The following is a 10749-nucleotide window of genomic DNA, read 5'->3' as shown; positions in this document are numbered from 1 at the left end:
CCTGCAGAAATATACATTTGAAGAACAGAAGGAAGAAAACATGTTGATGGGCGTGTGGTTCACTGTTTACTGTTTGTTTACAAGTAAGAGCGTTTCACAACACACACGTGACACAACACGAGAAAACATGAGCTTTGTTCAAAAATGTGTATTTCATTTAAGAGAACACTGCAGATGTTCTAAATCATCTTAGGAAATGCTCTGAGTTTAGTTCATGCTTTAGTTTGACATGGTCTATTATTCTAAATAAGTTGTGTAAACTACATTGACATCAGGACTAGATGAAATTTACAGAAATGCTTGTCTCTTCTGTGTTTGTCTATTATTTAGTCTCTCTAGTATATTGCAAAGATATCTGCTTATGATAATTAAAAATATTGATTAAAATGTAATATTAAAATATTGCCGTTAATATTAATTTTATGTAGTAGGCCTATATAATCAGATACAAAGTAACTAAGTAACTAGCTACTTGAGTAGTTTTTTCATTGCATACTTTTTTACTTTTACTCCAGTAATTTTTAGAATAGTGACTTTTACTTTTACTTGAGTAACAATTTCTCTAGTTACTTGTACTTTTACTTGAGTAAAGATTTTGGCTACTCTACCCACCTCTGCTTTAATGTGTGTGTGCCAACGTTCTCGAAAAATGTTCTCAAAGTTATAAAAAAAATCTTGTGGAAACATTTAAAGAGCACTTTATCACCACGATACAATTGATTTAACGCTAACGTAATAACTCTGGAATAAAAATGATAATGTTGATTGGAACATTAGATCAATTAAAAGACCTTACAAAATAAAAAACTAACAAAACATGGCATAAAATCCAGGCAATTAAGTTTATTTCAACTTTTCGATTTGCAGATGGTAACTGAAACATATGAAGTCATTTATATAAAACAATGTAAAGAACAAATAAATAAAACGATGTACAATATATTTGCAACGGAGAACATTCCAGAATACTGCAGAGGTATTTGTGCATCACCACTTTAGTCAGTCATGTAAAAAACACAATCACATAGGACAGCCTTGTAGAATGACAGTATATGTAAAGGTCAAAGGTCATCGTCCATAACATTAATGGATACTGAATGGTTAAAGAAGGCTTTGAAATATCTGTGATGTAGTGAACACCATGCGTTTGGGGTTGAATTCATATCTTTATCTGTAAAGCTGTCCAGAAACCCTCCAGTTCAAGAGACACTCGGCATAATTGTCATTCGACAACAAAAGCTCCCATTTATAAAACAAGACGAAGCTGGTGGCAGCCACAAGACTTTTAAGACTGTCTCAGTTCAGCTGAATTAATGAAGTGAAACTGGGACACGTGACGAAAAAGAAAACCGTGAAATGCAAATTGTTTGAGCTCATGAGCAGTTGTGGACATTCAGTGTGATAAAAAAAAAAATCGAAAGACTTTTTAGATTTAAAGATTTAAAATCGAAAGATTTTTTAGAAAAACCTGACAGAACCTTTTTTACATCACCGAACTCAAACGCATGCCATTACGGCAACACGTTTTCCTCAAATTGCTCTGCTGTGATTTGTAACGAAGCATGCTGAATTCATTTGAAAAAGAACACAAAACACAAGAATGTGTCCGTCCACCCTACAGACGTCAGTTTGACTTTTGCACGAGGTAGAATTCTAATTCGACGAGCCCCAGCTGAACGTTCCCATTGAGATGAGCGTTTGACAGGCACTTGATGACAACCACACAGACTCCATCAGTCTAAAGTGAAGAAAACCCAGAGCGAACCCGCACACCGTGTCCGTCAGGTGATGCTGACCCAGCAGGACCCGGGACACGCCCGCCAGAAAGGCCCACAGCACCAGGAGGACACGCAGCGGGACGGCCAGCACCAGGTGGGACAGGAGAAACTTTGAAACCATGGCTGCTCTGCTGGCGTGAGCTGCTGGGAATGCATACGTGTCCAGGGCGACGCAGTCCAGAAAGCCTGGACTCATATCCCATGGTCCTTTGCGTCTGACCAGTTTCTGCACCCCTGCCACAGTTAAGATGTCAAGGACCAGAGCTGGAGGTGAGCAAAACAAAACCATGACACATTTTGCACAATCCGGCACTGGAGCGTATTTAAAAGTGCACCGTTCAACTCACCTATGAGCAGATTGATCAGGACCTCCTGCCCGGCCGGCGTATTACTCTGCATGAGACACACCAGAGTCCCACAGATCCACGTCATGCCGTGACCCGTCAGAGCCAGAAGAGTGACCACGCTTCGAACGCTGCCCCACGAAGACGAGCTGTGGACGCACACGCCCAGACGCTTGGAGAGGCAAATGTCGATGGCCAACAGAGAGTTTATGGCGATTCCTTTGAAAGACGGGTTGAGCAGCATGCAGTCTTCGTCTGGAAGTCTTGACGGCTCTTTGCGTTCCTTCGTGCTCTCGGGCTCTGGAAGGTTCTCACACTGGTGGGTCCTCCAGTGGTTGGCTCTTCTCGATGCTCTGCTGTTTCGCAGTGGCTGATTCAGCGATAAGAATTCAGGTCGGCCCAGAACACTGCTGCTTCGATCTTTTGCTCTGGACAGGCTCGGGTTAAGAGGCATGGTGCGGTTTAGTTGTACAGTATTCTCAGTACAGTTAACTGACGCCGGGGGGCTTGTCAGATTCAGATTGTAAGCACATCTGTGAAAACAGTGTCATGCAGCATAGAGACTTTTGGAACATGTAAGCCATCACACAACAGCCTGCTTTCAGAAAGAAAATCAAGAAATAAAAGTATCCTCAATAAACAAAATATACTGTTTTCATGCTTACAATCAACACCTTTAATTCAAAGTTTCTTTTGTTTTTAAATGTGTCATTCATCTTTAATGTTAAATATACATCTTAATGTTAAAATAATTCCTTATGCAACCAATTTAATTCCTTCTTTAAAATGTAAAAGACCGTTTGCGTTTGCCGTAAATGATTAAAATATAAGAGAAAACACGAATGGTTTAATCACATAGAATATATTAGGCCCACCTCAATCCATTGAATTACTGCTGGCGGAGAACAGTCGCTGCGCGTCAAAGATGGAGATCGAGTGAAAAATGTCAATTTAATACAAAAACACAAAAACAAATGTTTTCAAACGCTTCTGTTTCACAAAACACGTTCATTGCATTTGCAGCCTGCGCGCTGGGAACCACGACGGTAAAAATAACAAGGCATATCATTGCAAAGGCATGGCTCATGAATATTAATTAGGCAAAGCGCGGTTCTCTCAACTGATTGGTTTAAAGGCAGACGTTGGTGAGGTCATTAGACCACGTGACCCGGAGCTTCAGCAACGAAAAGGGAGGAACGTCACAATGCATGATTACTATTAACGAGCGCAGTCTTTACCGTAGTAGGATTCGTAATTTGGAAGCGTCTACGCTCATGGCGTTCTCCAAGGTGCTTAAAACGAGGGTTAATGTAAAATATACACGTTATCAAATTGTTTGTTGTTATTATATTTTGGAATATTAAGGGATATTAACAGCAGCAATTAAACAGTTAGACAGTTTCGAAAACATTGTTTTTAGTTGTCCTGGTAAAGTGTCAATTTAATGCAAAACTAGAACATCAACGGAACCACATTTCCCTTCGACGCGTGTGTGGAGGAGCGGAAGTGACGCGAGGGCGCAGTTGAAGGAGAGCCGCCGCTTCAGACGCGCGCCGCTCACAGCGCTGCGGGACGGAGGCTGAGCGCGGCACCGCTGCGAGGATGAGGACGAGGACGATTTTAACTGATGTTGTGTCGCTATGATGAAGACATACGCGGGAACGACGAGCTGTTCGTCACAACATGTATGTTCTTGACGGCGGGAATATTTGATTCGTATTTCCCGTTTGACCACTCAGTCAAGGTGATGAAGTTGACCTGGATGCTGCGGCGGATGAAGACCGAAAGTGAGATTCTGCCATTTAAAGCTAAAGGACAAACTTAAAGAAGACCAAAACCAACGCTGGGAATTGTTTTCTACGTGTTCCACGCGAGATATCACTCTGTCAGCGGATGACGGGAATTGTTATGCCCAAAAATGCCGTTTTGTGTGATTTAAGTTAAAGGCGCACAATATAGATATGCATGCCAATGTCACTGTGAGCTGACAGAAATAGCCTTTCATTTAATTTCATTTAAACGTCATGACGTAATATGAGGGAAATTATGACGCTGGTTTTGCTCTGAGGTAACGTTACACGCGCGTTTTAAATGACGCGAAGTTGAGCAACGGCATTTGAAATGTCTTTTCTTTTCTTAGTAAACGTGAATAAGTTAAATAACTAAACATTCCTTATTTTTTAGTGTGTGTTGTTTTGAGGGACGGTGTGTTTTATTCTGATGGGCAGTATTTAGTGTGCGTAATTTTAAGGGTCAACGTTTTTTTTTTGTTTTTTTTTGAGGGGCAGTGTTCAGTGTGCGTTATTTTGAGGGTCCGTGTGTTTTATTCTGGGGGCAGTAGTTCGCGTGTGTCATTAGCAGGGTAAGGGTGTGTTATTCTGAGGGTTCATGTCGTGCTGGTCGCTGGTGTGGCTGGTGATGGGCTGCATTCAGAGTATCAGGTGTAAACCCAAGAGTTTTCGGGACAGTATTATGGTTCTGGAGGTGAACTCCTCTATAGACTCGAACCCCACCAGTGTCGACGAGTCCTCCAGCGTGGTGCTGCGCTACCGGACGCCTCACTTCCGCGCGTCTGCTCGGGTCGTGGTGCCGCCGGTGGCCGGTAAAGAGAGCTGGACTGTCGGCTGGATCCAGGCGTGCAATCACATGGAGTTTTACAACAAGTACGGATCCAAAGGAATGTGAGTATTGAAGTATTGAAAATACACTAGTAGGCCTGAACGGGTTACCATAAATGATGACTGTTGTACTCTTACAAAAATCTCTTTCTGTATATATATATATATGTGTGTATTGTGTAGGCGTATGTATATGTTGTTATTATTATGTATTGTATAAAGTTGTATTCAATTGTTTTTAATACAGTGGTGGATGTCACCATTTTCCCCAGTTTTACTCTAGAATAAGTACTTATCTGTATTTTATATGATTTAAGTTGGAATAAAAAAGGCTTAGTTAGTTAGCCGTTAATGAAAAAAATGTTGTGTAACTGCAATTGTCAATTTGACACTTTATGGAAACTTTTCTGGAGAGTTTTGAAGAGTCTGCGTTGCTTTGATATGTCTGATACGATCAGATGAGCGTCTGATCACACTGATCTGTTCATCATTTCTCACAGGTTCATGTTAATCGGTTTAGAGGTCGTGTGATGATTTACTTTGAGAATATCAAACAGAATTCATATTCAAACGTTTCCTGTCTGTGCGCATCACATTTGAATCTCGTTACTGAACTTAACATGCGTGTACTGTATAGTGATACCCTACATATCACCGAGCTTTCACGTGTCCTACTTCCTGTTGAAGAGACTAAACTCTGCCCTATTTCCTGTGTGATAAAACCCCGCCAGTGTCTTAAGTTATCTTGAGACTGCAGGTAAGATTAGCACTCCACTTATTCCTGGAAAACAAGACACGTAAAGCACAGAAATAAGTGTGAAGTACTGTGTACATGACTGATGTTACATGTGCGCAAACGTCTTTAATAGTTTTTTAACGTCAGTTCCTTCACATTTGTGCAAATATTAGTTCGACTGAAACAGAAATGCGAGTCGTGCTTTGACACTCCAGCAGAATTCTGTAAATTGAAACATAACACACACGACTGATATTTCACAGCAGAACAGCTGTTGTGTTCTGATAACGCAGATACTGACGAGACATTTACGCATTCAGGAAGCAAGAAAACATCTTTTTTTGTGACCTCACATTCGCTCTTCTGATATCTCATGATTATAATGTTATATTTAAAGAATTCTCTTGTTCTCTCAACCATTTCCTGTAAGGTTGTTGCAACGCTGCCGCTGTGACAGAAACCGCATGTTACTCAGTGCTGTTTTTCCCATTGATGTTGAAAACGCAACTTCTTTTTGCGGTTTGAGAACATTGGTTAAAGTGTCTGAGATAAACGTGCTTTAGGAGCAAACAGAGTTTAGTTAATGAATGCAACCAGATTGAGGAGTAAACAATCAACAACAATAAACCCAGACAGGGTAAAACCTAAACCTTCAGAATAAACCGACTGGACACATAATGTCGTCCAAATGTTCAACACTTTGGAAGTCTGACAAAACTTGTAATGCATCGAAACGTCTTCTTTCGGTGAATGTTTCTGACGCGTCTATGAACATCAACATTCAAACCTCACTGAGGTAAAGCAGCTTTACGGTAATGAACAGGAAATGTTTGAAAAATGATGCACGTTTCAGTTGAAGCAAAGCAGTACGTATGATACTGAAACTCAGAAACAAAAGTTTCAGGTTGATAAACGTCGGAAACTTCAACAGACAGACTGAATAGCAAAACAGATGTTTGAAAGTCTCGACGTCTTTAATATCTAAACTTGAGCACTGTTATAATACCCCATAGATAAACATTACAGACGTTGAACATTTACTGGTTTAACTGGTTTGTAATGGTCAAATCATTACAGAATGACTCCTGTATTCCACACACACACACAGAGAGAGATCAACGATGAGGATTCACTCCTACTTTTAAATGCAGATGTCAATCAGAATTCTAGAAATTTTACAATTTCATTTCTTAGCCCTATAGAGAATGTGATGTCGCAGTGGCGCCGCCATCTTGGGAGGATCATACCCCACTGCTAATATTGTTTTGATATGTACTGTTACTTGTTTTGTTTGATATATGGAGAAACCGAAAGTGAAACTTTTCCTGAACGACTCCGCGTAATGCTATTGCAGTTTTTAACACAGCAAGACCGACCCAGTTATATTTCCTAATCAAATTAGAAAAACAAAACGCTGCGTTGAACGCACTAGCAGCCATCCTCCCAAGATGGCGCAACATTCAACACGGCGTGACGTCGATTAACAAGCTCTGTATAGTAGTAGTATGTTATGACTTTGCAATGTTTATGCTAGTGGTCAACCAATATGGATTTGAATGTGAGGTTTAGAGAGGGGAGTGACCAGTGTCTGATATAGATGCTGAAATAGAGCAAACGATACATTCAAGAAACGTTTCAACTGGTTGTAAGACAAGGTTTGCGAAATCTTTAGACTTCTGCATTGTTTACTTGTAAAAAATGTGATCTTCATATGAGTCACAACCAACCCAATCTGACTAAACCAGTGCTTTTCAACCCATGTGTTCAAGTGGCTGGTGATGGGCGTTACCCATAATGCTCTTCTGCTGATGTGTGAGTTCTGGGAGAAAGGTCATCGTTTTCCTACCATCAGAGAATCGATAGGCAAACAGCTCTGGCAGCGTTTGTCCTGCCATCACCCGTCGCCATGTGCTGAATCTACTGTATCACGAAGGTCATTGACAAGGGCTGAGCCCTGAGCTTCAGTGTTTCAGACGCTTACAGCAGTTCAAAATACTTCACAGCACAAGTCATATGACGGGGGTTCTTGTGTCTATATCGTTGGGGTATGAAAGGTTTCTTTTTATTTCCTGAAAGCAGTGGCCGTAAACAGATCGTCTGTTCTGTTCTCTCTCGAGCTGCCGTAAAAAGCATTTCTTGCCTTTGGCACTCAGCGCCCTCTTAATCTCCAACTCAAAGCGTTATGTCAGCATTCAGGCTCAGTTTTATTTTCACGCACTCTCGTGTCTCTGCAGGTCCAGCTGGGAGCTGCCGGGTATCCGAGACGGAAAGATTCAAGCCATCAGCGACTCGGACGGCGTCAACTACCCGTGGTACGGCAACACGACCGAGACCTGCACCGTGGTGGGCCCGACCAAGAAGGACATCAAGTTCACCGTCAGCATGAACGATAACTTCTACCCCAGCGTGACGTGGGGCGTCCCCGTGAGCGACGGCAACATACCCATGCTGAGCAGCATCTGGAGGGACCAGAGCTTCACCACGTGGCTGGTGGCCACCAACCAGACGTCCGGCGAGGTGCTGGTGCTGCAGACGGTGCGCTGGCGCATGCGTTTGCACATCGAGGTGGATCCTGACAGGCCGCTGGGACAGAGAGCCAGGCTGCTCGAGCCCATAGCCCAGGAACAGCCGCAGGTGCTGGGCAAGAACGAACCCATCCCGTCCAACGCCATGGTCAAACCCAACGCCAACGACGCTCAGGTCCTGATGTGGAGGCCCAGGACGGGCGAGGCGGTTGTGGTCATCCCTCCCAAACACGAACCGCTTTTATAACTGACTTCCGTTGAGATGAAGAACGATGTGCAACCGCTCTACCTGCAGACTGGGTCGGAATCACTGTGCTAAATGACGTCTTTGCACAAAGCTTTTTTTACGCTGCGTTTGGGAATTTTGCTTCCGAGCGACATGGGCTAACTGGAATATATGTGTGCGTGCGAGTCATTTTTTGGACATGCGAGACATTCGATTCCCATGGCCTTAAGTTTACATTGCTTTCAACTGCAAATGTTTAGCCTTAACGTGCGATGCAGTGAACCTACCGTCAGAACCGCTGATTTGTCCGATTCTTCCTCATTCTCCTCAAGGTCCGGATGAAGGGGTTGATGACGGAGGGAAAGAGCAAATTGTGCTCGTGTGTGAGGGAATTATTAATTTTATGCACACAGTGTTTTAAGCAAAAGCATTTTAGTTGCACATATAGCCTTGTTTTTCCAGAACACCTGTCCACCAGCCATTAATGCCCTTCTGGTGTATTGAACAAGACTGCAGATTCAAGCAATCAAGATGAATTATTTTCTAGTACATGTGAGTTGTCATTCATTGCTGTGACGTGTGTGTCAGTTGTTGCTTCATCACATTGAAATAGATGCTGTTATGAATGAATGAATGAATGTGGTCATTTGTTTCGCTTTGAGTTTGATTCGCGTCATCTCACAGGACACAGATTCTCCAGATTTTCCAAATGAGTATTTTTTGTGAGAACTAAATGGTTTTAGGACCATTTCGACATTTTATTACAACAAAGCACAAGGAAAGCAAACTATAGACCAGATTTGTGAATCGAAGGCCGGTTGCTCTTGGCTTTAATTTGTGATGCGTAACACAGAGCGCTTCAATCTAAAGTGTGTTAATACAGACGCTGTAGTCAATCTACTTCAGTAAAACCACTTCACAGTCGAACGCTGATAATATACGCTTGTGCACACATACGCCAAATATCTGCATGAACCCTACAAAATTGTATCCGCTCATATTTGACCTTCAGTACACTTCAATCCGTTATAACAAAGTAACTAAACTCCTGCTTGAAAAAGAACCAGTGTACCATACTCCTACTACACTCTTATCAAACTCTGGTGTATTACATTTGGTTTGTGCTATTTGGCCTGAATTGTTCTTCAGTATTATATTAATACAAACATTACAAAGGTAAATAACAATTTGTATATTTTTGCAAAAGAAAATTTAAATGATATATCATTGTATATAGTTTTGGATATAACAGCAATTTTGATTTAATGGTCCCTTCGATTATAACATCACAACCTCAACCTACAGTCAATGTGTGTCTTTATTCGGAAAATGGCCTATTATTTTTTGTTTTTGATTATTTCATATTTTCTGCTTTAGTTGTCTTGTGAGGACTGATTGTGTTTTAAGTTGTTTTATAGCTTCGTCCTTGGAAATAATACTTGAATTGGAGTGTAACACAAACTGTGAAAATGCACATGACAAATGAATTTTTCACGAAGAAATAAAACTGTGAAATTCCAAAGTGTGTCTTGGATTTACTGCGCTGCTTTTGACTGGATGATGCACAACGCTGTGGATTAATTCGGGCCGTTGCTAAGGTGTTTCACGCGTGGTTGTTTACAGGCTCGTGTCAAATGATCAGGGTGTTAACCGGGTTAATATTAAGCACCTCTCACAGTGTGACTTTGAAGACGCCCTAACTAGGATTCAGCAAGAGTCACAGAAGAGGCGTCTGCACAGGCGGTGTCAGAACTGCAGGCGTGTCCGCATTCCCAGGCCTGCATTCACTTCTATATTTACAGATGCATCTGTTTCATTCTTTAACAGTATACGATCACCTGGTGATGCTCATCCGTGATGCTTATCGTGAAAACACGTCAGTTCATGGACTGCGGTATCACAACCACTAGTGTCAAAGGTCAACAAGCTTCTCATCACCATCACAACATTGGACACATTTCTGTTGCTCCAGCATCACACCAGCGCTTCAAAGAGTTCTTAAGGAACCCAGAAAATACAAGTATTTAATATAATCAATAAAAAAGAATCAATAATCGGATGTTTGGGCCATTTTTTCATGGGATCTTGTTATACAGGAAACTGAAATCCGAGGACTGATTTTGAAGATAAATTTTCCGGCAGAAAACAAAAAAACCACGATGCACTTTTGGTATTAATAGCAGAATTTATTCTTAAATGCATGAAATGAGCTCAGACGTGCTGATGTACTGCTGGTGTTCATAAGGACACAATCATTGGCCACTTGAATGTGCTGAAATGTGTGAGCAGGTTGAGATACGTGAACATTCCTGTGACGTCTGATAACAGCTCGAGTGATGGTGACGGGAAACAAGCATCTGTCTGATGTCACCTCACAGATACTAAAGCCATCACATCTGTTTGGAAATGGGAGCATTTGCCTTGTGTCAGATATATCACGTCAGTGGTCTTTGACTGAAAATGATTCTTACACACACAGAGAAATCCAAGTTTGAGACCAGTGTGTTTACAAAGATTATATC

At 41.7% G+C, this 10749-nt stretch overlaps 2 protein-coding genes across 2 annotated transcripts; one reads left to right on the top strand and one right to left on the bottom strand.

Annotated features, from left to right (window-relative positions):
• Nucleotides 1–835: 835 nt before the first annotated feature.
• LOC130565085 (inactive phospholipid phosphatase 7) lies at nt 836–3193 on the bottom strand. Its single transcript, XM_057351640.1, has 3 exons — nt 2998–3193; nt 2126–2655; nt 836–2042 (listed from the first exon to the last, which is right to left on the bottom strand). The coding sequence occupies exons 2-3, from the start codon at nt 2574–2576 to the stop codon at nt 1654–1656; spliced, it is 840 nt and encodes a 279-aa protein (XP_057207623.1). The 5' UTR covers nt 2577–2655; nt 2998–3193; the 3' UTR covers nt 836–1653.
• A 490-nt stretch (nt 3194–3683) lies between these two features.
• Nucleotides 3684–9743, top strand: fam78ab (family with sequence similarity 78 member Ab). The gene is made up of 2 exons (XM_057351652.1): nt 3684–4803; nt 7711–9743. The coding sequence occupies exons 1-2, from the start codon at nt 4511–4513 to the stop codon at nt 8246–8248; spliced, it is 831 nt and encodes a 276-aa protein (XP_057207635.1). The 5' UTR covers nt 3684–4510; the 3' UTR covers nt 8249–9743.
• The last annotated feature ends 1006 nt before the right edge of the window (nt 9744–10749 follow it).

This window comes from Triplophysa rosa, linkage group LG2, assembly GCF_024868665.1.
Source record: "Triplophysa rosa linkage group LG2, Trosa_1v2, whole genome shotgun sequence".
Classification (NCBI taxonomy): domain Eukaryota; kingdom Metazoa; phylum Chordata; class Actinopteri; order Cypriniformes; family Nemacheilidae; genus Triplophysa; species Triplophysa rosa.
This window is presented reverse-complemented; position numbering and strand designations above follow the sequence as displayed.